We start from the raw sequence: 27,397 nt of genomic DNA, 5'->3' as shown, positions 1-27,397 counted from the left end.
GAAAAAAAAACTTTCCGAAACTTGTGTGTATTTGGCACAGAAATACTCTGCTAAATACTCCCCTCCCCTCCCTTTAAGTATTGGACAAAGCACAATAGTAAAAATTCTTATCTGAGAGCTCTGTCACTTTCTTGTCAAAGGTAACTTATACTTGAAGTTTCAGTGTTGTCACGGCTAGTGATTCATTATCCCAAATTTTAATTTATTTACATTCTATGTGTGTTTTCAGGTTCTACGTTGGATGTGGAAATTTTCAGTATAGTGCTCGTACCAGGTTATTTTCTGTTCTACTGGTTTATATTCCTGATCTTCAAGAAGTGGGAAGTTTTATTCTCGATACACTCATCAGGTGGGTCAGAAAAGCAGTGACATTTTCCATTTAATTTATTAAATAAATACATTCATAGACAAAAATAAATAAACAAAAAACCTGCATAGGAAACATTAAAAACCTTAATCATTATCTACACCTTTATTTATTTATTAAATGCATAATAATTAATAAATATGTATATCTGCTAATAAGACACTTAAAGATTAATTTCTGTGTAATTTCTGTCACTGTGCCATTGCTGTATGCAAGTTGTTGCTAGGTGGTTAAAAACTGTACTCTTCATCTTTAATGTATAAACACGGAAAAGCATGAAAGTTCAAGGAGTTTGTGGTAATATGGTAAGTGTTCTTGTTTTTGTAAGCTTCAGTTTCTGGTCTATTGTGTACAGGACACAAGAGGGCAGCAGCAGTCCATCATGAGAACAGCCCTGTGAGAAGGAAGAATGAAACTTGCCATCTGTCGCAAAGAGGATGTTTCTGCATCACAAACAAAAATTAAATGTGTCATTTTTCACACACAAAAAAATATGTATGCAACAGATATATTTATACAAAATGTTAATATCTAGTAGTTTGAGATTTCAAGAATGAATGAGTACTGTACTAAAGATCATTTTCTAATGTGCTTTTAGCAGAGTACTTAATTTGAATGAAAAACTAAGCAAATTAGCACAGACAAAAAATGGTCAGTCGTGGACTGAAGATGTTTATTTGGTGTACATTGAAAATTGAAAATTAGCAAACAAAACCCGATGACCTAGAACAAAGTGTAATATGAGTCCAGGCAATCTGGCTGCTCTAATTTCAGTTTTCTTAAAAAAAAGGGAAATCTTGCTCTGCAGACGCATACACGTTACTAACAAATGAAGACCCGAAACATCATTCTGTAGTGTAGGAAAAACAATTCCAAAAGTGTTTCAAATGTTAAGAAAGAAAAAACAAAACAAAACTACATATTGTAAATACTTGGGCAGTAAAAAGTAGATACACAGCATTTTGTGTTAAAATAAGAATATCTGACAAAATATATTTTGTTTACAAAACTTTGATACGTGAGACTACACTTAAAGCATCTGTTAAATGGTGTTTATATATTATCATACATGTCCATATTGCACGAGAGTCGTCGGAAAACTTGGTCCTCCCCTTGGCACAGACAGAGAGGTTGTAAGTAAATCTAGTCTGTCTCGACAGGGAGTAGAAGCAAAAGATTGAATAGAAATCATACAAGCATCTTAGAGTACATGTAAGACTGAATAACACATAATACTTGGTTTTGATCTCTCTCTCCTCCGTTTTGTTTTGTCCATCCTTCTCTGTCTCCAGAACTGTGTCATTTCACTGGTCCCTTGATTCATACAACAATTTGGCAGCCTAAAGACAAACAGGGAATAGAAAACATAATATTATATAATATTGAGGAATCCTCAAAATCCTCTCTTAGTTATGACTAGGGATGTGTGATACCAGGGACATAATAATGTATGGAATTGTGCTGATTAATATTACAACTGCTATGATACCATTATTATGGAGATTTTCTCACTATTTAAACAGAATATACATAAGGTTGATTTGCCTTAAATTGACTTATTTAAGGCAATGTTTTTGTTTTGTTTTTAGATATTTTTTGATTATAGTAAATATTTAGGATATATTCACAATGATTTTGCTATAAAATGAAAATTAGGAATATTACAATTACTGCAATTATATCAAAGGCATCTCTGATTGATGAAAAATTATATTATATTATATTATATTATATATTATATTATATATATACACACACACACACACACACACATACACATACAGTGTCCTCCATAAGTATTGGAACAGTAAAGACAAAATTGCTCTGTTAGCTGTGGACTCAAGACATTTAAAAATATGATTAAAAGATGAATATGAGACAAAACTACAGAATGTCATATTTTATTATTGGCTGATTCAACAAGATGAGGGAGCTGACTTTGAGAGAAAAGCAAGCAATTTGGATGCTAAAAGAAAAGAGGAAGTCAGTTAGAGCTATAGCAAAAACAAAGGGCATGGAGAAATCAAGAGTTTGGAGACCACCAGCAACCAACAACTACCTGATCGGCTGAGAAAACAACAGTAGTTGGTGACAGACAAATCATAAAAGCTGCGAAAATGAATCCTAAAAGAAGTGTCTGTAAACTCACCAACAACTTCCAGAAAGCTGGGGTGATGCTCTGACAATCTACTGTCCTCAGGAGACTTTGACACAGAATTACAGATGCTACACAGCAAGAAACAAACCTCTGACCAACTCCAAAATAGAAAGGCAAGATTAGAGTTTGCAAAAAAGCACAAAGGTGAGCCAGAAGAGTTTTGGAACTGTGTTTATGGACCGATGAGACAAAGATGAACCTGATGAAAAAATGTGGAGAAAAAAAGGGAACTGCAATGATCCCAAGCATACAGCCTCATCTGTAAAGCATGGTGGAGGTGGTGTCATGGCATGGGCATGCATGGCTGCCTCTGGAACAGGCCATCTCAACTTTACTGATGACTTAATGTATGATGACAGTAGCAGAATCAATTTGGAAGAGTACAAAACCATCTTGCCTACCAATATTCAAGAAAATGCCACCAGATTAATTGGGAAGTGCTTCATATTGCATCAGGACAATAACCCAAAACACCCTGCCAGTTCAGTCAAGGAGTTTATCAGGGCAAAAAAAAAAAAAGTAAAGTCTTAGACTGCCCAAGTCAATCTCCAGATTTAAATCCAATTAAACATGAATTTCACCAGCTGAAGAGGAGAGTAAAGGCAGAAACTCCCCAAAACAAGCAACAATTGGAATTGGCTGCAATAAAGGCTGGGAAAGCATTTCAAAGGATGAGACCAAGAGTCTGGTGATGTCTATGGGTCACAGACTCACTGCTGTGATAGTGCGCAAGGGATCCGCAACAAAATAATAGTTTTTAAGGCAGATGTAAAAGATTAAGTTCATCTGTCCCAATACTTATTCTCGCATCAAATGGTGGGATGAACTCTAAAAGTGCTGTTCTTTTTATTTGGTAAAGCATGTATGTGTTGAAACGGCTAATAATAAAATGTGACATTCTGTAGTTTTGTCTCATATTCATCTTTTAATCATATTTGTAAATGTCTTGACTCCACAGCCAACAGAACAATTTTGTCTTCACTGTTCCAATACTTTTGGAGGGCACTGTGTGTGTATAATATATACATATATATACACTGTGTGCAGAATTATTAGGCAAGTTGATATTATGGTCATATTTTTTTGCCAAGAAAATTACACCAATTCCAAACCACATCAATCTTAATAACTACTATTGATTTTGTATTTAATCATTTCTAAGTTATATATAATTGTCCATGAAGGCTGAAAGTCAAAAACTCCTTATTTCAGGTGTGCTGAATTATTAGGCAGGTTTTCTTTTACAGATAAAATGAGCCAAAAAAGAGATTGAACTCAAAGTAAAAAAAAAATTAAATAATTAAATGCCCATGAGAAGGATGCAATACTAATTCAATAATAGAATTAGCAAAGTTAAGGCATGATCATTGGGCAGCTAAATGCTCATTGGGTCAGCAGGGTCAGAAAAAACAGGTGGAGAAGAAAAGACACGTTAATTATTTAATTTTTTTTTTTTACTTTGAGTTCAATCTCTTTTTTGGCTCATTTTATCTGTAAAAGAAAACCTGCCTAATAATTCTGCACACCTGAAATAAGGAGTTTTTGACTTTCAGCCTTCACGGACAATTATATATAACTTAGAAATGATTAAATACAAAATCAATAGTAGTTATTAAGATTGATGTGGTTTGGAATTGGTAAAATTTTCTTGGCAAAAAAATATGACCATAATATCAACTTGCCTAATAATTCTGCACACAGTGTATATACATACACACACACACACACACACACACACACACACACACACACACAGTCATGGCCAAAAATATCAGCACCCTTGCAATTCTGTCAGAATATTGTTCCAATTGCAAATGTTTTGGTATTCACGTGCTTATTGTTTTTGTTTGCACTGTAACAACACAAAAAAACAGAGAAGAAAAGTCAAACTCGATAAAATTTCACACAGATCTCAAAAATGGACTGGACAAAATTATTGGCACCTTGTCAAAATTGTAAGAAATAATTGCTTTTCAAGCATTGTGATGCTCCTGTAATTTGTATTTAGACACACCTGTGGCAAGTAACAGGTGTGGGCAATATAGTAATCACACTTGCAACCAGTTAAAATGGAGAAATACTGACTCAACCTTTGTTGAGTGTCACACTGAGCATGGAGGAAAGAAAGAAGTGTAAAGAGTTGTCTGTGGATTTGAGAGAAAAAAAATTGTGGAAAAACATGGACAATCTCAAGGCTACAAGTCCATCTCCAGAGATCTTAATGTTCCTGTGTCCACTGTGTGCAATATCATCAAGAGGTTTACAGCCCATGGCACTGTAGCTAACCTCCCTGGACGTGGACGGAAGAGCAAAATTAATGAAAAATTACTACGAAAGATTGTTCGAATGGTGGATAAAAAACCCTGATTAACTTCCAAACAAATTCAAGCTGATCTGCAGACACAGAGTACAACAGTGGGGCGCAGCGTAATGGCCAGTGTCAGAAAACTGTCTCCACCAGAGGTCATGGGTCTTCCAGCAGGACAATGATCCGAAACACACTTCAAAAAGCACTCAGAAATGGTTACAAACAAAGTGCTAGAGAGTTCTGAAATGAGTCCAGATCTGAATCCCATAGAACACCTGTGTAGAGAGCTCAAAACAGCAGCTTGGAAAAGGCATCCTTCAAATCTGAATGACCTGGAGCAGTTTGCAAAAGAAAAGTGGTCCAAAATTCCAGTAGAGAGGTGTAAGAAACTCATTCATGGTTACAGGAAGCGACTGATTTCAGTTATTTTTTCCAAAGGGGGTGCTACCAAATATTAAGTTAAGGGTGCCAATAATTTTGTCCAGTGCATTTTTTGGGTTCTGTGTAGAATTGTATCCGATTTGACTTTTCTTCTGTTTTTTTGTGTTGTTCCAATGCAAACAAACCAAGAAATAAACGTGAATACCAAAACATTTGCAACAATTTTCTGAGAGAAGGGTTGCATTTTCTGACAGAATTGCAAGGGTGCCAATATTTTTGGCCATGACTGATATATATATATATATATATATATATATATATAAATAAATTTTATTATTATTTTATTTATTTTTTTATACAGTGCACTCCTTTATTCACACCTACTTTATGCATGGCTGCAAGCCAGGCAGACGCGATGCGCTTGTCATCGGCAATGTCCATATGGAGCAGCTGTAGGTTCTGAGATCCTGGTGGCTTGTATTGAAGCACCATGCCGCTGGCTCGAAGAGAACCCCCTAAAAACAGGTCAAAGGTCAGTGGTGGGGTTGCACACAAAGATTTGGGTTTATCTGATGTGATTCAAAAATGTGACAGTAACATGGTGCTTAAGTGCAACTATAATCTCTCCAGCAAACATAAATGATGGGGAAACCATGAATAGCATGATGTCTTGAACACCAGAAGTCTGAGGGACCATCACAATAAACATGCACATGCAGCCGTTCATGAGACTGCCTTGCTTTGACACTATTACTTTCACCCATGTCACAGGAAATGAGTGCATGCGATGTTACTTACATCATATGAAGGGAACAACAAGGAAAACAAACTAAATGGCACATATTTTAGACGAGGAAGAAGAAAAATAAAAGAGAGAGATAGAGGGAAGCTGACCTTCAGATATTTGACTGTCCAGCAAGCTCGTGTACGAGCATATATCTTTCTCTTAATGCAGAAGAGAACCAGGAAATTAAAGAAAAAAAGAGAATGTTAAAAGGAAAGAAATATAGTGTATTCAAGAGTATGTTTGCATCATAAGAAGCTTATACAAGAAGTTTTTGAAGTCAGGTAACGTAATTACAAAATATCTAAAATGGCATTTATGTGTGAATTTAAGGTGAACTGACTTCATACATCCCTTAAAAATCACCTGGAAGTAGGGGTGTGCGATATGACGATTTTTGATCGTGGAAGATAAAAATGTCTCCACGATCTGCTTTTGAAGAAATGCCGTAGTATCGTGCTACAGCGCACATTCTATCAGCTGCAGTTCTTATTCCTCCGTCTCAATATACTGTACATTATTCGGATCTGCTTTAAAGCCTTGCCGGTTAAAGGTTTTATTCACGCGTCGGTCTGACGTGCGCTTTTTCTGAGCCCGTACACCCGAAGCGCGCGTGCTGAAGCCTGTCAAAAAGCGCCTGATTACTGAACCAAGTTATCTTGTGCACTAATACTGTCAAAACACACAAGGTTTATGTATAGACTCCGTTGCTTATGTCTAAAATGAGTAAGTAAACAGCTGAGAGAAAACGGATGCGTGCCTCTGTATATTGATGCGTGCATGTCTTAAAGGGGCAGTACTGAACATGCTGCCGACTGTCATTAAAGGGATAGTTCACCTTAAATTTAATTTCTGTCATTATTTACTATCTCGCATGTTGTCCCAAACCTGTATTAATTTCTTTCTTGTGCTGAACACAAAAGATGATATTTTGAAGAATGTGGGTAACCAAATAGTATCTGGTCCACACTGACTTTTGATAGAAGGGAAAAAAAAAATACTATATGGAATAAGTCACTGGGGACCAGCAACTGTTTGGTTTTCCACGTTCCTCAAAACAGCATTTATGTTTAGCAGAAGAAACTCATTCAGGTTTAAAGAAACTTTTGAGTGAGTAAATGATGGTATAAATATAAAACACTTTTTATTTTGGGGTTAATTATTCCTTCAATGTTAATAAAACACCAAAACACAAAGAGAAAAAAATCACTCACTACTCTTGGCTGAAAAACATTAATACATTTGATTTAATAGGAATCAATCTATATAGTGTTTTATTTTTATATTTGTTGATTCAATTTCTTGAATGCTCCTGCGAAATACACCTATTGTACCTGAAAATAAAACACTGTTTTATTTGTATAGTATGTGTATTTGTAATGTGTATCTTTGTTCTCATTTTTTAATAACAAAGATAAAATAATGACAAAGATTTTTATCTTCGCCCACTTTGGCCTAAATATCCACCATTCTTTTTTAATATTTTTGTTATCTTGAAAGGTTTTGTCTTTATAATAGGGAAATTAGTTTGGCTGTAATGCTCAGACAACTTGCAAAATAGTAAAACCAACATGACAAAGAATCGTGATAAAATCGTTAATCGTGATTTTTCTTAAAAATATCGTGATATTATATTTTTGCCATATCGCCCACCCCTACCTGGAAGTTTTAAAGTCACTGCAAAAAAATGACTCCGAAATGTGAAGTTCAAGTTCAGAGAAAGATTTGATATTTTATATCCAATGCAGTGACATTCAGACATTCTTAAGTGTCCAAAAAACTACTGAGGCCACTGTATAGTGTGTATATGTCTGTTGTATAGAATTAAGTTCACTCGGTACTACAGTGCAATGTTAATAGCCATCAGCATTCAGTTAAAGCACAAATCAATGCAGCAATTGTATATTCATGCGAGTATCTGAAGATTCATGTGTCATATGTGAAGCTTTCAAAGAATCTCTCTAGATCACATTATCAGAGTCAGATCAGATCACATTGTCCATCTAACATATTGTATTAACAAAATAAATCTCAGCTCATAATCATATTCCTTTATATCTACATGCAAGAATTCATATTTAAAAACAAACCCCAAGACCAGATTCATCCCCAAGACCAGATTCATGCTGAAACCTCACTTTCTTCTGAAACAGAATGGAGGCAGTAAAAGTCTTTATTGATTGGTATTACGGGAAATTCTGAGCATCTGGAATCCACCCGGAAAAGATGCCCATTATAAGTAATTTATGACAATCTAATAGGAAGACTTAATGATGCTCTATAAAAGTGGGCAGTGTGATTCCCAGACAGACTCAGCACTCGCTAATTCCAACAACAACCAACTAGCTTATTGAGGACAACTAGTAAGTCTACCTGGATTTATAGTTTAGCAGCAGTGCTTTTAAATTGATTCATTTAAATTTAAAAGTTTCCACAAAAATATTAAGCAGCACAGCTGTATTCAACATTTACAGTATACTAATCACAAATGTTTCTTGAGCAGCAAATCAGCATATTAGAATGACCTCAGTTTGAAATAATTCAAAATTCAGCTTTGCATCACAGGAATAAATTACATTTTAAAAAATACATTCAAATAGAAAACAGTTATTTTAGACATTCTGTTTTGACTGCATTTTAATCACACAAATGCAGCTTTAGCTAGCATGGCGATTCTTTCAAAAGTATTTTAAAAATTGTACTGACCCCAAACTTTTGAACAGTATATTTAGGTCGCTTTGGATAAAAGCATCGATCAGATGCATAAAAATAATGTAATGTAACTTTTCAGAGAGGTTTTTAGTATCAACAAATGTGTAGTCAAATGTTCTAAACTCAGTAAAATGTTTTGGCTCCTGTTTTTTTGTCATTACATTTGGCTAGCATCAAGAGAATAGTAAAAAAAAAACAATGTTTGTATTGCTGTGAAAAGTTTGTCCACATAGAGCCTCACCTCCTGGGGTTGAGCCCTCAGTCAACACCTGCATACTGGAAATGCGAGAGAGCTCCACCTCGAAATGACTCTCACCATCTAGGAAGAGATATCTGATAGAAGAAAAAAAAAGATAGAGCGATTCAAGACAGGATGGATCACATTTAAAGAGGTACATTTGTGGGTTCTTACATGCATACCTGTGATTATTGGACAAACGGCAGACCATAGTCTCTGATTTCTCTGAGGAATCCACTCTGACCAGGAAAGTTCCTCCTACAATGCAAGGTTATAAAAGGCTGTAAGATTGTGTGTGGAAAGACTTAATGTATTTGAAAACATTTTCTACATAAATAAAAGAGCTCATGAATGTTTACAGCACCAAATTAGAAGTGAAGTAGCCATTCGCTTCAGACACACTGCATTAATAAACATCTTCAAAAATCAATGTTTGCAGATAAAATAGGCATGCATAAAATAGGGCAAATGAGCACGCAAAATTAATATTCAATATGGGAAAAATATAAAAAAATAAATAAATAAATAAAAAATCTATAAATGGTACCAATATATCATGCATTCCTAGTTGTGATCACAGAACACGGTCTTTGTGTTTTACCCGATTCCATCAGAAAAACCTTTTCCAAACACACACTCATGCAAACACAGTGACAAAATTTAGCACTTTAGTTGAGTCTCAGGTAAAGGATTACTCATTAAGTCAGAGTACACTAAAGTAAGCTACTGGATGAGTTACTGTAAGCTCTCCATGGCCTTTACTTAGCAACATCATAAACTTCAATGTGTCTGCGATTGGAAAAGTGGGTAAGTGTGTCAGTGGTTTCAAGTTAAAAGCATTTGAGTGTGTGTTTGTTCAACCCACCGGCAGTGAGCACTTTAAGCTGTTTGTCGTAAAACTCCACCTCTTTCTGTGAGATGAGGCTGCACTCCGTACACTGCCTCACCGGATCCACAAAACACATCCTGGGAAGAGCCACTTTCTGACTGCAGCATTTATCACAGAAACACCGACCGCAGCGCCGACAGTGATGCTGACATACGCAGAAGAAACACTTAGTGCTTTAAATCCATCACAATTCAATCAAACACACAACAGCTACAAAATAGTAAAGCATTAAACATAGCAAGATAAAATTAAAGGGACAGTTCACCCACAATGAAAATTCTATCATCATTTACTCAAAACAAATTAAATTACTATGGAAGTCAATGGCTACAGTCAACTGTTCAGTTACCGACATTCTTCAAAATATCTTCTTTTGCACTTAATAGAAGAAAAAAACTCATACAGTTTTGGAATAACATGAAGATGAGTAAATGATGAGAGAATTGTTATTTCTTGCTAAACTATCCCTTTATCAAACATAAATAAGTGATATGACCAAAATCAAAATAACAGTATGAGAAATTTGATATCATGGTCTACTAATACTCTAAAGATTGGTAGTTGACATGTAGTTGTAAAGTTACTTAGTATAATGTCTAAAGTGTTATCTTTGAGGAAAGGGGTTTTTACAATTTGATGTATGTTAACTAAAATATACAGGGCATCTCAATAAATTAGAATGTCATGGAAAAGTTTATTTATTTCAGTAATTCAACTCAAATTGTGAAATAATTTGTATTAATTTGTATTAAATAAATTCAATGCACACAGACTGAAGTAGTTTAAGTCTTTGGTTCTTTTAGTTGTGATGATTTTGGCTCACATTTAACAAAAACCCACCAATTCACTATCTCAACAAATTAGAATATGGTGACATGCCAATCAGCTAATCAACTCAAAACACCTGCAAAGGTTTCCTGAGTCTTCAAAATGGTCTCTCAGTTTGGTTCACTAGGCTACACAATCATGGGGAAGACTGCTGATCTGACAGTTGTCCAGAAGACAATCATTGACACCCTTCACAATGAGGGTAAGCCACAAGCATTCATTGCCAAAGAAGCTGGCTGTTCACAGAGTGCTGTATCCAAGCATGTTAACAGAAAGTTGAGTGGAAGGAAAAAGTGTGGAAGAAAAAGATGCACAACCAACCGAGAGAACCGCAGCCTTATGAGGATTGTCAAGCAAAATCGATTCAAGAATTTGGATGAACTTCACAAGGAATGGACTGAGGCTGGGGTCAAGGCATCAAGAGCCACCACACACAGATGTGTCGAGGAATTTGGCTACTGTTGTCGTATTCCTCTTGTTAAGCCACTCCTGAACCACAGACAACGTCAGAGGCGTCTTACCTGGGCTAAGGAGAAGAAGAACTGGACTGTTGCTCAGTGGTCCAAAGTCCTCTTTTCAGATGAGAGCAAGTTTTGTATTTCATTTGGAAACCAAGGTCCTAGAGTCTGGATGAAGGGTGGAGAAGCTCATAGCCCAAGTTGCTTGAAGTCCATTGTTAAGTTTCCACAGTCTGTGATGATTTGGGGTGCAATGTCATCTGCTGGTGTTGGTCCATTGTGTTTTTTGAAAACCAAAGTCACTGCACCCGTTTACCAAGAAATTTTGGAGCACTTCATGCTTCCTTCTGCTGACCAGCATTTTAAAGATGCTGATTTCATTTTCCAGCAGGATTTGGCACCTGCCCACACTGCCAAAAGCACCAAAAGTTGGTTAAATGACCATGGTGTTGGTGTGCTTGACTGTCCAGCGAACTCACCAGACCTGAACCCCATAGAGAATCTATGTATGGTATTGTCAAGAGGAAAATGAGAAACAAGAGACCAAAAAATGCAGATGAGCTGAAGGCCACTGTCAAAGAAACCTGGGCTTCCATACCACCTCAGCAGTGCCACAAACTGATCACCTCCATGCCACGCCGAATTGAGGCAGTAATTAAAGCAAAAGGAGCCCCTACCAAGTATTGAGTACATATACAGTAAATGAACATACTTTCCAGAAGGCCAACAATTCACTAAAAAATTTTTTTATGAAAGTATTCTAATTTGTTGAGATAGTGAATTGGTGGGTCTTTGTTAAATGTGAGCCAAAATCATCACAATTAAAAGAACCAAAGACTTAAACTACTTTAGTCTGTGTGCATTGAATTTATTTAATACACGTGTTTCACAATTTGAGTTGAATTACTGAAATAAATGAACTTTTCCACGACATTCTAATTTATTGAGATGCACATGTATATATATTTTTTATTATTATTATGGATTTAATTTTAAGCCCTAACACAGAAAACTATCATATAACCACAAAGACAGATTCAGACACATAACAAAGTCAGGAAGAACAGGGCTGCAAAAAGAATGAGAAAAAAGGATACAGGAAGGAAAACTTGCAACGGCATATTATTGCAAAACTAAAAACAAAGACACTTGAGAAAAAAAATAAATGAAACTGCTAAAGCTTAAGGAAGACACTCATAAAGGGACGTTCACACATACACATAGATTTGAAGCAACAAAGCCCGTAAAATTCAATCAATTACAATTTTCAGCAGTTAATGTAGGGATGTAACAAAACTGAATGAACAGTGACAAAATGTGGCAATTACCAAAATGAGGGACACCCACATACAGGCATATACATATATAAATATATGTTGTTGTTGTTTTGTTTTGTTTTTTTCAATTCAAATTGTCAAATGACAAATGTCAAAAGTCATTTGCCATCAATATATCCCATTTGTAAACAGATTTCCAAAAGTTACACACAAAGACCATCAATAAAACTAGGACATCCAGATGTAGGAAAGGCCACTTATGAGCAACAATCAACTTCAAATTAAACAGGGACTTGTCACTTGAAATTACTCCTGACACATGATGGGCCCATGCGCTTACCTTCCTGGTGATGAAGTCAAACTTATTGTCACACTGCATACATCTGGGGCACTAAGAGAGGATAAGAATCAAAAATAACCTAAATTCTTTAAATGCCCTTTATAGCACAAATATAAGAAAAATCAAACACATTCATAACTCTATATGTTGCACAAGTCAATAACATTTCATAAGAAAGTTATGGCAAAACATCCATTTTTGTAATGTTATCTGACACCAGCCACAGCAACCCAGAACAGACTGTTTAAATAGAAAGAGAGAAAAAAAAAAGTTCTGGTCTCAGGTCTAATCACATTTTCATGTCTAAGCATTTAATACATATTCTTGCCAACACAGCGCTAAATGCCATGAGCTTTGTAATTTATTAACATGCTTACATAATATAGTACAGCTTTGTGCTCCTCCCACGAAGATCAAATTATTTTGACTCATCTCATAGTTTACAGTAGTGCTTACAATAGAGATCTGTGGGGCAAGGTACTGCACCAGACACATTCAAATAAACACTACATTGCTACAAGACAAAAAATGTAGTGTGGTAAATTGCTTGCTAAACCCATGTAAAGTTGTCCAATCTTCTATATAGACCAAGCATGGTAAAACTTGAGTGCAACAGTGCCTTGGTTCTGTGAGTATTTTCCTACAGGGATTTCTTAAAACGTCTTGACTTAATCTTTGTTTAATCACACCATTACACACAGACAGTGACTTTCATAGTATCCATGGCTATCAACAACTGCTTGGTTACCAAAATTCCTCTTTTTTTTTTTTTTTCAACAGGAGAAAGAAACTGGAACGACATGAGGGCGAGTAAATGATGGCAAAATATTCAAAATGTACCATTATTTATGCATTTGTGCGTCAGCACTTTCTGCATACCTTCGAATATTATTAAGTGGGCGTTACCTAATATTTGACAGTCGCTTTTCCGCCATACAGAAGCATTGCACAAAGTTTGTTTCATGACAAACGCCCCAAAAATCAATTTACCCCTATGAAGAGCACACATTGGTTGCCCAGAGTCGGGGATGCTCGCTCATATACACACTGTAAAAACCACATCGATGCATTCATTTGCATGCATCTGAGATCAAATCTGTTCAAAAGATCCAAGTCTTGTCATCTTTTTTGTTTATAAGACCATCTGAGAAACTTACAAAATATTTTCCACTGGCTCTTGGTGCCTAAGCAAACAACGCCCAAAGGTAGAGACAGACCAACCACAGCATCATCATAGCCATAATCTGTGATCAATATTCATTACCTCTTTGTCCGGAACCCACTGCGGCTCATCCAGGGAGAACGGACTGGTGAAAGCGCCGTTTTCCGGTATCATGCGGAGTCCGCTCGGGCTCCGAACCAGCTTTTTGCCGTCAGGCACCGCGGACATGTTTGTGTTTATGAGTGCGCAGCTGCTGCTGTGGAGAAGAACAGTGCAGACATCAGCAGCACTACCAGTCACACAGACACACCTTCAGCATAAGAGTCCCTCATCTCACTAGAATAATAATAATAATAATAACAATACATTAAATATTAGCATCTAAAATCAGAACACAATTTTTCCTAAATTCTAACAATGTTTTGTATTGTCCATCTGAAGCGGCCTGAAAAAAGTATTTAGTAGCCAACCGAATGCCAAAATACATCAGATTAAAGCCAAGTGAAACATTAAGCCAATACTTAAAATAAATGTTTTATTTTAGATAAGCCTTTAAAAAAAACTGGTAACTGTAACTTACAAAGTTGGAGCGACAGTATAAGAGTCCTTGATTTTAAAATAAAAGTCCTCTTGATTATTATTATTATTATTATTATTATTAACAACGACAACAAAATGCACACAGTTAAAAAGATGTGTGACCTGTTCAGAGAACTGTGCAATGCCCCGGCTTTCATTATAGGTATTGTCCATTTTTATTTACAATATTTTTTCTCAATTTTTGAACAATTCTCAACGCTTTTAAAATGTCCAATAAAAGGAAATATCGTACAGCATGTAACTGAATATCGATTTATTTATATATTTTTTTATTATTATTAATATATATATTTCAGTTTGCCGGGGGGTCTGATGTGCTTTGGCAGAAGTCATCTCAGTGTTTGTCCGAGCGCAATGAAAGTGCCACCGTGGCCTTAAAAAGACAAACTCACATTATTATTTCAGTGTGGCAGTTGGTGTTTTTCTTAACCTGCATTACAGTGTGTGTTCAAATGTAAATACACACTAGCGCGCTATCGGTATACATGTATTCAAGTGTGTTTTAGTGTAAGTGTTCAATCTGGATCACCGCAGAAGGAGTAGAGGGAAGAGAGAGGAGATCTCCAGAGCAAAACTCCTCCTGTCCAAAAACAACATGTTCTCCAAATTCACCTCCATCCTACAGCACGCTGTCGAGGCGGTAAGAGCTTTTAAAACTACATCTGACCGTATTTAAATGACTGTTTGACTAGGAAAATGAGAAAGTGAGAGTCGGTTAGTGTTGATGTGCTGAAGGCCTGTTAGCCAAACACATGAGCTAGCAGCTTAAGTAATAAATAACAGATGACAGACAAAACACCTGAAACTGCTTTAACTGTCTCCTCACGTGTGTTTAAGGGTGTGTGTCCGCTCGATGGTCGTTTACTGTGTTTTTATGATTGGTCGGGACATATTAAGCCTTTGTTTGCTGTGCATTTTAGCAGCTGTGCTAAATCTTGCGCAATTCTCGGCTGGTTTTGGCTAAAGGTCTTCATGTACGCAAACCTTTTGGGGTTTTAATAAATATAAAGTGATATTTATAACGTTTTACACGATATATTGGCTATATAATGTGAATTGTACTAAGTTAATCAGCGTTAGCCAGTTAGCATGCTAGCAGCTCATATGCAGGATGTAAACAAAACGGTTGTTACTATGACACGCAAACAAATGTACGACTGTCTTTACATTACTTTACATGGTAACATCTAAATGCACATATTCACATATAGTCATGTTCATATTCCCCGGAAAAATAAAAACAGTGTATTTTGTTAATGCACATACGTTACACAGTGTCCCAAAAAGCGTTAAAATGTCAACACGGCTTGCATTTATTTGAAGGATAGATCGCTCAAGTACTGTTTATTTTTTTTTATGGAAAATGTTTCTCAAAAATAAATTTGTTAGGTTCTAAACAACAGATACACTGTTCAAAATGAAGTTAAACGTAATGTGACACTTTTGTTGTTTGAAATGTTAGTGAATCATGTTCATAATTTATTTTGTCATCATTTTGTGAAATTGCGGCAAAATAACTTAATACAGCTATTAAATTCAGCAAAACACCAGTTAAAAGTAGCTGACAAAAAGTTCTACAAAAGTTATTATTTTGAGAAAAGCAACATTTGTTTGCAGATTATAAATTAAATACAGTGACCTTCAGACATAAATGTCCAAATCTTTCAGGGGCCATTGCAGTATATTGTATCATAGTAGACACATATCTGCTTTGTTGCTGTAAAATGCATATCATATTGTAGGCATTTATTTTTTTATGATTGTTTTTTGTTATTCAGCTTGCGCCGTCACTGCCATTGCAAGAGGACTTTGTCTATCATTGGAAGGCCATCACACATTATTACATAGAAACCTCAGGTAAGAGATGCAGTGATAGTCAGTCTTGCTTATTGGGCTTCTTTTTTTTTTTTTAACACCAAAGAACCATATGTCATCATCATCTGTTCATGTTTTTGTAGATGACAAAGCCCCAGTGACAGACACCAACATTCCCTCCCATCTGGAGCAGATGCTGGATATTCTGACCCAGGAGGAGAGGGAGAGAGAGTCAGGAGAGACGGGACCCTGTATGGAGTATCTTCTCCATCACAAGATCCTGGAGACGCTCTACACCCTGGGCAAAGCAGATGTGAGTGTTTTACTTAGAATTAGTACTGGTTTCTATCAGTTGCAGACTTGTAAATATTAGGAATGTCATTTGATTGCTTTTTTGTTTAGAAGGCTCTGATCCAAAACCTTCTTATGCAGCAACTCAGCTCTCGCACACTCAACAATTTGTTTCAGTAGAGTTTCCATTAGCATAATCATGCCTAAATTTTGAAACAGCCTTAGTGTCATTTACGATTATGCAATACTTAAAATTGCTGCCTATGCGGGCAGCTCACTAGGTTTTGGAACAGAGCAAAGAGACTCTTCTAAATTGTGTGGCCAGTAGAGACTTACTCATTTACTGTGAGTCATGTTTAGTAAGAGAGACTGTCAGTTGCTTTGATTCATTAGGAAAATAACTCCTGGCTGTGTAAAACAGAATGCAGAGAAGTTATTGTTGTTAAGAGGATTTATATTGAAAGATAACGTGAATCATTCTTTACGAACTGTAATATTGTAGCTCATCATTTATTTTAGTAATCTAAATGGGAATCAATGTAGTACTATGGCATGGTTGAGTTGAGTTGATTGTTGATGAGCTAAATAACACCTGTATTTTTCAACAAATATTTTGGTTCAGATTGTTATAAAATGGATAGTTCTAATTCTAAATGCTAATTTGGTGATCTGTGTTCAAAGCTGTTGTTAAATGTTGACAAATGCACACCTGTGACCGCACTATTAATTCTAGAAGATATTATGTTGTTTCTAGCCATTAACCATTCAGTGGCATAGAAGGACTTTCTATATATATATATATATATATGTATGTATACATTTCTTTCTGTATTTACTTACATGCAAGGTACATGGAATACTATAAAATAATGTAGAAATACTTTACCATTTAAATAACATCATTATTTTAATTTGTATTATAGTAGTATTCAGTTTTGCTCACATTTGAGATTTAAAAAATATGTTAAAAAAAAGAATCATGTTAACCCATTCGCATGTGCAATAATTTAATTTTTTAGCTTTTGCAAGATCTGCAAACTTTGCCTACTGACAGTATTAATGGTGTGCAATAAATTAATTGATCTTATGATTTGACATACACTACCGTTCAAACATTTGGGGTGGGTACATTTATTTTTTTTTTTTTAAGAAATCCTTTTATTTAGCAAGGATACACATTAAATTGGTAATAAGTGACATTAAAGACATTTATAATGTTACAAAAGATGTCTGCTGTTCTTTTGTACTTTCTATTCATCAAATAACCCTAATACAAATTGTGTAATGCTTTACACAAAAAAAAAAATATATATATATATTGTAATAGTATTTTACAATATTACTGTTTGTTTTGTTTTTTTGTTTGAATAAATGCAGCTTTGGTCAGCAAAAGAGACTTCTTTCAAGGACATTAAAAATCAAACGACTCCAAACTTTTGAATGGTGGTGTAAACTAAATGATTGTAAACTAAACTGTTTTCTTAATACCTGTGAGTCGGCTTGTCTTTTTTTTTTTTGTCTCCTGTGTGCTCCTCGTCAGTGCCCTCCTGGAATGAAACAGCAGGTTCTGAGTTTCTACACCAAGCTGTTGGGTCGAATTCGCCAACCACTCCTGCCTCACATCAACGTGCACAGACCTGTACAGGTGATCAGGATTAGTTTTAAACTCTTTGCACTTTAAATGTAAAAAGTGTCTTAAATGTTTAAGCAGCCATGCATGATGTATCTGATTGTGTATCCTCAGAAACTGGTCCGCCTGTGTGGCGAGGTTCTGGCTGCTCCTACAGAGAATGAAGAGATCCAGTTTCTGTGTACTGTCTGTGCCAAACTTAAGCAGGACCCTTACCTCGTCAACTTCTTCCTTGAAGTGAGTGATTGAGAGAGATGGATTCTGCTTGTGTAGGCAGCATATATTATGGCACAGTGGCTATATCTCCCATTGGCATGTCTCCATGTGTTTCTCCAGAATAAGAATAAAAAGTTGGATGCTGCTAAAGACGGTGGAGCTGATTTGGTGAAAGAGGATCCATCTTCTCCAGATACGGGACAGCACCAAAACCAAAATCCCAGTCTGGTCACATCTGCACTGAAAGAAACAGCAGCCTGTCGAGCCATCAGCCCAGGGGAAGCTAGTCCATCCTCCGTCCACACTACACTGCCAAACAATGACAACTACAACCTAGTCAGCTCACTTCTTAACCTCACTAAGAGTCCAGTAAGTGTAGCTCTTAGTCTCTGACACAAGACAAGCCGTCCTGATGAATTTGATTCTATGAGTATTAACTGATTTTGTCTCTTTCTCAGGATGGGCGTATTGTGGTGAAGGCATGCGAGGGTCTGATGCTGATAGTCAGTTTGCCTGAACCAGCTGCAGCCAAATGCCTCACAGAGAACACCGAACTCAGTCAACTTCTCACGGACCGGCTGGCACAGTTCTACCGGGCCCTTCCCCAGTCCATGGACCCTCTTGACATTGAAACTGTGGAGTCTGTAAACTGGGGGTACATGATTTTCTAATCCAATACTTATATTGTTAATACTTATGTTTTAAGCGTAATACTAAAATAAATATATTTTTTATTTATAATATTTTTCAATATTTATAATATTTGTAATCTGTATTTTTGTTATTTTGTATATGTATTTATAAAATATAATAATAATAATTATTATTATTATATTTTGCTGTTTATTATATATTTTGACCAAACAGACATTCTTGCCAGTTAGATGTATAATGTTTAATGCAAGAAGTAAAATTCATATAATATTTTAACTAAATATAAAATGTAATGTTTTATGCATGTTTTCTGTGTTTTCTGCATTTAATTTAAATCAAAAACTAAACAATTAAAATAGATAATTAAAATTAAAATAGCTGTACTATTGCTTAATGCATTTAGATCATTGTGATCATTATGATCATAATTTATTTGTATTGCCAGCAAAATCATCACACATATATTATGAATATTTACTACATTGCCTAAGATGCATGGAACATTTTTGAATGTTTATTGAGAGTCTGTGTGTATTTGTAGGTTGGATGTGTATAATCTAAAAGAAGATGCTGCAGCTTTTGCAGGCAAACGTGCACTTATTTCTTTCCTATCTTGGCTGGACTATTGTGATCAGCTCATCAAAGAGGCACAGAAGGTAAAGACAATTCAATCAAAAACCAGAAAATGAGTAACTATTGAGTCATGCTCAAACAGTCTGTCTACAAATTGCAAGAACATATAAATGGATATTTTTGTCTAAATCAGATGATGAAAATTTACAGATCGAGGAGTTTGTTTTGTAACATGTTTGTGTTTTGCTCCTCTAACGTTAAGACGGCTGCTGCAGTTCTGGCCCAGGCCGTGAGAGAGCGGTTCTTTGTTGCCGTAATGGAGCCTCAGCTAATGCAAACGTAAGTTATGTAAGCTATCTCAGGTTTGTTTACTAGTCTCACATTCTTTGCAATTACACCAGACAATTGTTTCCTTTCTCATGTACTTTTTCGTACATTCTAATTTTTGACTCATTCCAGGTCAGAGGTTGGCATTCTGACTTCAACAGCCCTGTTAAACAGGATCATCAGGCAGGTGACATCAGAAGCCCTGCTTCAGGAGACCGTTTACTTCCTGTTGGGAGAGGAAACGGGACCAGAGACACCTGCCGGCATTACCCAGCATCCCCTGAGACACAGACTCATAGAACATTGTGACCACTTGTCAGATGAGGTAACCCTGGCTGCCATGACTGTGTTAATTGATGCATTCCATTCATTCATATATACTTATTCATTCATGTTTACCTATTTATCATTTTCAAATGTAGTAATTTACTTATATGTATGTTTTTTATTGAATGGTTACAATGTCTCATTAATTATAAATCAAGTTTCCACCATCATGGATTTTTAAAATTGTGATTTCTAGACCTGCAAAAATCATGGAAACTATTAAAATCTTACAGTGCGTTTCCACTGGCACGGAGCGAGCGCAGCGGAACGAGCGTTTTCAATTCATTCCTATGGAAGTTGAGCTTCAACGCTTGCGTGATGCATTTTGGGATTGAAAGCCACGCAGAGAAAGAGTTGAGAGCAGCAAAAAGTTTGGGCATTCCTCAACTTTTTCGCTTAATTTTGAGCGAAAAACGCTGGGCGACAACCAATCGCTGTGAAAAGAGGAAGATGAAACGCAAACAGGGTGTAAACATTGCTTTTAGAGGCATGCTCAGCCCAAAATTTGACACGCCCCAAAGCAGTGGCGTTGTAGCATTGACTGAGCGCAGATTTGACGCTGTAGTGGAAACGCACCGTTACAGAGTAGTTGGAAATACAAAATTCTATAGAATATAAATATTTATGGATAAGTTTCTGTAAAATAAGTCACATATTGTCATTGGATGGATAACTCATTATAGATCTGCTGCAGTTTTAATGTTTTTATATTCATGTAGTTCTGGTTCTGTGTCTGGTTGTAGATAAGTATCATGACCCTGCGGCTCTTTGAGCACCTGCTGCAGAAACCATGTCAGCACATTCTGCAGAACCTAGTGCTGCGCTGCTTGGAAGATCGCAACTACACAGAAAACAAACAGCCAGAGGAACGAGAGGAGCGTGAACACATGGAGAACGGCCAACCGCATGACGCCGTGTAAGAGCTGCTACCTCCACTGCTGCTAAACTTCCAGATCGTTCTGGTCGATGCGTCTGCATGGTTCTAGAACATGCAAGATCAAAATGCACTGCAATTTCTGAATGAATAAAACTTAATTGCATGTCAACCAAAGTGATACTTTTAAATGTGTTTTGGTTGTTGGATGTTGTATAATGATACTGTTTGTGAAGGGATTTAGAGGTTTTGAGTAAGTAAAGGTGAAGTGTGTAATTTCTATTAAATTTTTTTTGGTGTAAAGACTTTTTAATCTTAATATAAGTTATAATTTAAGCCATCTGTAGAGTGACTTCCTCTGAAAACTTTAGCACGGAGTCCCTGTGACACTGTTTGTTGAGCGTGCATTGTAACATACCAACATTATCACGACCAATGCACTGTTTGGAGATCAATGGCAAACAGGGAGAGTGTTTGGGAAAACCTGTTTGACAAGTGTCAAATTACACACTTTACCTTTAAATGAATGCATAACACAACAGTGTTTCATGCCTTTGAGAAATGAATGAGCAAGCAGTGGTACATTCATACTGATTCAGCTTTTGTTCTGAATCACAAACTGGAGAGGATTGCTGATAACAGCATTTAAAAGACATGGTTCAAGAAGTAGTTGCATTTATTAGTAATAATAATCTGAATAAACAGTTCTTCCAAATAACATAAGTCTAATTTATCAAACACGTGCCAGACATGAATCCATAGTCCCTCATTATAATATAAATGGAACTATGTTATGAAAACTATATTATGGTGGCATTGCACTACACTTTATTCATTTAATAATTTTGCTGTATTGGTGCTTTATACTGTAGCCTACTTGATTTTTGTTCTTAGGTCATCTCTTGTGTATCTTCAGCGAAACAGCTCTATCTGTGAGATGTAGCATGCATGTAATCATCTAATTATATTGCTTTGTATCGTTTCCCCAGAGATCTTGAAGAAGACCCGTTGTTCTCAGATCTTTCCCCTGATAACAGACTCTCCAGCCCCGATTGGTTAAGCTGCTCTCCACCACCAAGCACAGAACACACAAAGCCTGATGGGAAGACTGAGGTTCACAAAATAGTTAACAGGTACTGCAGGACACCCTTCCATGTCACTTCTGACCAGCTGTGATGTGCCAGATTTATCATCTTTTGACAAGATAAAAACTTCCCAGGTAATAATTTAGTGTGCTTTTCCTGTAGTTTCCTGTGTTTGGTGCCTGATGAGGCAAAATCATCCTATCAGGTTGAGGGCACAGGCTATGACACCTACTTGAGAGATGCACACAGACAGGTGAGAAATAAATAAAATAAAAATAACAAAAGAGTAAATATTTGCTATATTCCATAGCTTTAGTTCACCAATGCTCTCGTGCAATGATATAATTCTATAATTAAACAAATATATATGAGATAAAGATAAGATTGAATAAATATAAAATATTTTTTTATGGATATTCAAATTTGTTTTTATGGATATTCAAATACTTTTGAAGTAGCACTCTGGGGTTAATACTGTATTTTTATGTAACATTTTTTTTAATTGAATTTTTACTTCAACTTTTGATTATTTTGAGTATATTTTCTTTTGTTCATTCATGAGGTTAAGTTGAGGGTTTACAGAACTACATAAATGAAATAACTACCAAATAAAAGTGTGCTACAATTATTATAAGATGTATTATAATACATTAAAGAAGAAAAAGAAAGTTTTGTGGTGCTATAAAAATCGCTGTTTATTTGAGCATGCATTACAATATACTAACATTGTCACAACCAATGGAGTGAATTTATCTGTTTGGCAGCCAGTGTTTATAAAGTAATTATAATAATGCTATGTAAATCATTGTGAATTTATTGTGCTGTGATTTCCTAATCACATCAGTAGGTTGCTGTGAATGTTTTTTATTTTTTATCCATATTCAAATACTCTTGAAGTAACACTGCTGTTGTTAATACAGTATTATTGCTGCATTGTGAGTGTGTTTTTTATATATATATATATATATATATATATATATATATATATATATATATATATATATATATATATATATTTTATAAATTGTATTATAATTTTTTTTTCCTGTTTAAATGTGATTATCATCATATTTGGCTGTATGTTGACAGTTTCGTGACTATTGTGGAGTTTGTCAGAGGTGGGACTGGCGTAGCAGTCCAAAACCCTTTGAGAAGTGTAATCTGGACAGTCCTTTTTTTGAGGGACACTTCCTCAAAGTCCTGTTTGACAGAATGGGGCGAATCCTCGATCAGGTGTGTGAACGTGAACCTAAGATGTTTACTGATATATGTGACAACATAACAAAAAGGCATCACAAATTATCAGTATAGCTGCACTAGTGCACTATATCCCCTATCTATCTATCTAATATATATATAGCTTCAGGAGATATGGAATATAGTGTACAAGTTCTATGTACTACTTCCATAATACTTGTATAGTGTTTTAGAGTTCTCATTCCCTGTCTTTACATAGGTTATACATTTTATTTTTGTTTAAGCAATCCTAAAATCAGTGTTGGATGCCCTGCTGATGTCTCTCTTGGTCTCTGTGTCTCCATCCAGCCGTATGATGTTAACCTGCAGGTGACGTCTGTGTTGTCAAAGCTGTCTCTGCTGCCTCATGCTCATCTTCACGAGTACCTGCTGGATCCTTACATTAACCTGGCACCGGGCTGCAGGTCTCTCTTCTCAGTCATCGTCAGGGTACATCTGCTGTCCTCCACACTGTAACACTACAATAAACACAATTAGTGCCAATCACAATGATCCTAGCTCTGCAGTTTTCAAAGAGCAAACCTGCCCTATTTAATGGGCTTCTTCATATAGCCTGTTAGACTGTATGTTAATCATTATATAATTACTCGCTATCCTTTGATGATGATGACCATATTGGATTGTTGTTGGATGGTTTCAATTAAACTGACTCTGACAGGATTCATTTAGATTTTTTTTATTATTATTTAGAAACCTCTTAGACTGTTTAAACTATTGTTTAAATGGATGCTTTGATCAGGTGGTTGGCGATCTGATGTTGAGAACTCACCGTATTCCTGATTTCACCCCTAAACTCCTGTTGGTGAGGAAGAGACTTCTGGGACTAGAGCCAGAGGGGATGAGGTAAGGCTTAGATGCATGTATGTATTTGCACAAAAGTTGCAATTTTCAAACATGTATGCATAAAACAGTGTTAATGTTTTTAATCTTAAAACAATGTGACTATATTGTTATTCAATATATGAACATTTTATGTATTGTGCAGCCTAAAAATAGATGAGTTTCTTTGCTGAGTATCTGTTTTTCTGTGATAAAGAGGTTCATCTTTGTCTTACAGCGTTGATCACGTGACTTTGCTCGAGGGGGTGATTGTTCTGGAGGAGTTCTGCAAAGAGCTCGCGGCTATCGCGTTTGTTAAGTTCCATGCGTCCGCCTCCACTTCCCCCTGATCCTCTCGCCACTGTGCACAGGACACAAACAGATGAATAAACAGACGAAAGGGGGTGGATGTCACAGGAACTACAAACCCTACTGCACTCATCCCTCAGCGCAGACTGCTGCCTGCGGCAGGACTCGCATTCAAGGATGTTTAATTCGCGTTATCTCTGGGATGTTTCCATAAATCTGACTGAGCGTACTGTTCTAAAGGCACCGGAGAGGAGAACTTCGTAATGAGAATTGTGACTCTTGTGGAACTGCCCATCTGGAGAGGATTTTGTAGCATTGACATGTAGAGAAAAAACTATAAAACTAAAAAACTTAATGCCAAAAATTTGGGTTCAAACGTACAAAAACAAATCGACTTAAATTCGATGACAGTAATGAAAACATACAATAAGTAAAAAAGAAAAAAGCTGAATGTGCTAAATTAAATATTTAATTATTAATTATTGTTTGTCATTTTGCAGTATCAAAAATACTGTCAATTGTTGTTCTTTGTTCTTCTGAGAAAAATAGTGCTGATACAAATATCAAATGCAACACAGAAGTTAATTTGTAATGAAAAATTACTCCGGATTCAAAGTCTTATCTGTTTTTAAATAATTGGAGAACCAAAAAACGAGTAACATTTTAAGTGAATCCTCTCATATTTTTTTTTTCTTGTTGCGTTTACCAACTCTTTTCTTTTAAGTGAACAGGAGGCAATGCGGTCTGGATTGATTTGAGATTGGGCACATTTGCACTCAAACCGGTTTCCACTGGTGCATCCCCAGAGAGCTTCATCCTTCATGTTCCTGACAGTGTTCCTAAATCATTTTAGTTGTTAAACTTGACGTGTTAGGTGTGTGCCTTGGTCTCAGCTAGACAGTAGCTGTGTCCTTCATCCTGTATCATCACGTATTTATTATAGATTTAAAAAATAATTGTAAAGGTATAGTTCACCTAACATAACAATGATAATGTATTTGTCCTTACGTTGTTGAAACCCAAGAGTTTCTATGAAACAACATGCAATGGATGTGACATGAATAGTGATAGACACAAAAAGTACCCTAGCAATGGTTCATTTAATTTGTGCGCTTTATGCCAAGTTGTCTAAAGCAGTTGTGATAGGTTTGTGTGAACTAATAGGGGAAATTTCATAAGTTAAGATTTTCAGTGAATGAGTTATATTTCAGTCTTTTTCTCACACAGAGCTATTGTACAATTAGGAAGACTTGGAATATAGTGCATGAGTAATATAAATCATTTTTATGATACTTTTATTTTGCTTTTTTAAAGCTTGGTAGCAAAAAATCACTATGAGTGAATGGAAATGTAAGAAAGAAAATGGTTTGGAACAACATTAGGGTGAGTAAATTATGACAAAATGTTAATTCTTAGGTGAACTATTCCTTTTAAAGCTCAGAAACGATCAGCTGGTTTAGAGTTTAGCTGCTTCCATATGAGGGATCTTTAACATTGTATGTTTGCATTATGTGGCAGTGTGGTATTATACCAGCAATAGTGTTATTCATCAGGCTGCTCTCTTCATCTGCTCCTGCTCTTTGTAAAGGACATGCTGTGCTAAATGCACACCGTGTACATTTGGCAAAGAAGAGGCACAGCTTGAAATAGGGTTGGGTTTTTTATTTTCATTTTTGAACGGCTGGTTTCCAGGGCCTTCTCACAATGCCTTGGCATCTTGGCTTTATTTAACAATCTTTACAGGGTTTAGATTTATGTATCGCAATTATTACTTTGCATTTTTCCATCCATAATATATGTGTATATTTAAAGCTGCATTGTGTGAAGATTTGCATTTATTTTCAAAAATTGCACACTAGTATATGTTTATGCATTTTACAAGTCTGTCTTTTTAATTATATTTTCTTTAAAACCAAAGGATGTATCATCATAGGAGCAACGTGACTGCTTCAGAGAGAGAAAAATAATGCATCTTTTTTTTTTTTTTTTTAATTCTTGATCATGCACATTTTATACCGAGTTCAGAACTGTGTATATACAAATGTACAGTTATAACAGTAGTGATGTCTGGTGTGAAATGCATGCGAGGTCATATCTGTTAATATGCAGCAGAGGAAAGCATATTCCTTCTCTATCTGACCTTCCATTGTTTTTGTTTTTTGTCTTTTTTTGCCTATTTATGGGGATATTTGTGATGCCTTATTTTAAATGCAGCAATTGGTTATAGCCTATAACCCCTGCGATCTTGGTTTTGAGTTATACATCTAAGAAAAATTGGTCTTTATTTTACTGTCCATTTTATTTTTTAAAAAAAGGTTGTAAAGCAATGTATTCCATTGGTTAAAATGATTCTGAGCTTTCTGCTGTAAACTTATTTTTGTTTTCTCTGAATATGTAATTCATCTACTTTGACCCAATCACTGTTCTGCTTGACTGATTTATTCCCATCACTTGTACAGATGTAGCTCACTCGTTTGTCAGATGTGTCAGGAGGGATCTTCTGTTGAATTTGAACGCCACTGCCATGGTGTCACAATGTGACACTTTTTAGAAGAACAAAGTTAACCGGTTACCATATTAGGGATGAAATGTCATGTGATCTCAGTTGCTTGATTCTGCTGGGCCTGTAAATCTCTCTAAAGAGATTTGCTGTGTCCTGTGGCTTACTTTAATTCGTTTCACTCCGTCCTAATTAAAACATTTGCTTTCTTCAAATTT

General features: G+C 35.8%; 2 protein-coding genes across 6 annotated transcripts; one reads left to right on the top strand and one right to left on the bottom strand.

Moving 5' to 3' along the window:
• Positions 1-321: 321 nt before the first annotated feature.
• On the bottom strand, positions 322-15,337 carry zfyve21 (zinc finger, FYVE domain containing 21). Of its 5 annotated transcripts, XR_009273924.1 has the most exons (10): positions 15,032-15,140; positions 14,005-14,158; positions 12,741-12,791; positions 9,814-9,982; positions 9,131-9,206; positions 8,952-9,043; positions 6,109-6,159; positions 5,599-5,729; positions 1,604-1,707; positions 322-810 (listed from the first exon to the last, which is right to left on the bottom strand). XR_009273924.1 is itself a non-coding variant. In XM_058795807.1 (9 exons), the coding sequence occupies exons 2-9, from the start codon at positions 14,128-14,130 to the stop codon at positions 1,672-1,674; spliced, it is 732 nt and encodes a 243-aa protein (XP_058651790.1). In that variant the 5' UTR covers positions 14,131-14,158; positions 15,329-15,337; the 3' UTR covers positions 1,019-1,671. The 5 variants fall into 5 exon arrangements, 4 of the variants coding, with proteins under 4 accessions (XP_058651790.1, XP_058651788.1, XP_058651787.1 ...); XM_058795807.1 differs by lacking the exons at positions 322-810; positions 15,032-15,140 and adding an exon at positions 15,329-15,337 and having other exon boundaries at positions 1,019-1,707; XM_058795805.1 differs by lacking the exon at positions 322-810 and having other exon boundaries at positions 1,019-1,707; positions 14,005-14,155.
• On the top strand, positions 15,002-27,397 carry fhip2a (FHF complex subunit HOOK interacting protein 2). Its single transcript, XM_058795803.1, has 17 exons — positions 15,002-15,142; positions 16,281-16,359; positions 16,461-16,630; positions 18,149-18,253; positions 18,353-18,475; positions 18,575-18,823; positions 18,913-19,109; positions 19,650-19,764; positions 19,944-20,020; positions 20,141-20,333; positions 21,079-21,251; positions 22,199-22,342; positions 22,457-22,547; positions 23,384-23,527; positions 23,840-23,980; positions 24,291-24,394; positions 24,609-27,397. Exons 1-17 carry the CDS (start codon positions 15,098-15,100, stop codon positions 24,718-24,720), a joined length of 2,262 nt encoding a protein of 753 aa, XP_058651786.1. The 5' UTR covers positions 15,002-15,097; the 3' UTR covers positions 24,721-27,397.

This window comes from Onychostoma macrolepis, chromosome 13 (genome assembly GCF_012432095.1).
Source record: "Onychostoma macrolepis isolate SWU-2019 chromosome 13, ASM1243209v1, whole genome shotgun sequence".
Lineage (NCBI taxonomy): Eukaryota > Metazoa > Chordata > Actinopteri > Cypriniformes > Cyprinidae > Onychostoma > Onychostoma macrolepis.
The sequence above is the reverse complement of the archived record's forward strand: the minus strand, read 5'-3'. Positions and strand labels throughout refer to the sequence as shown.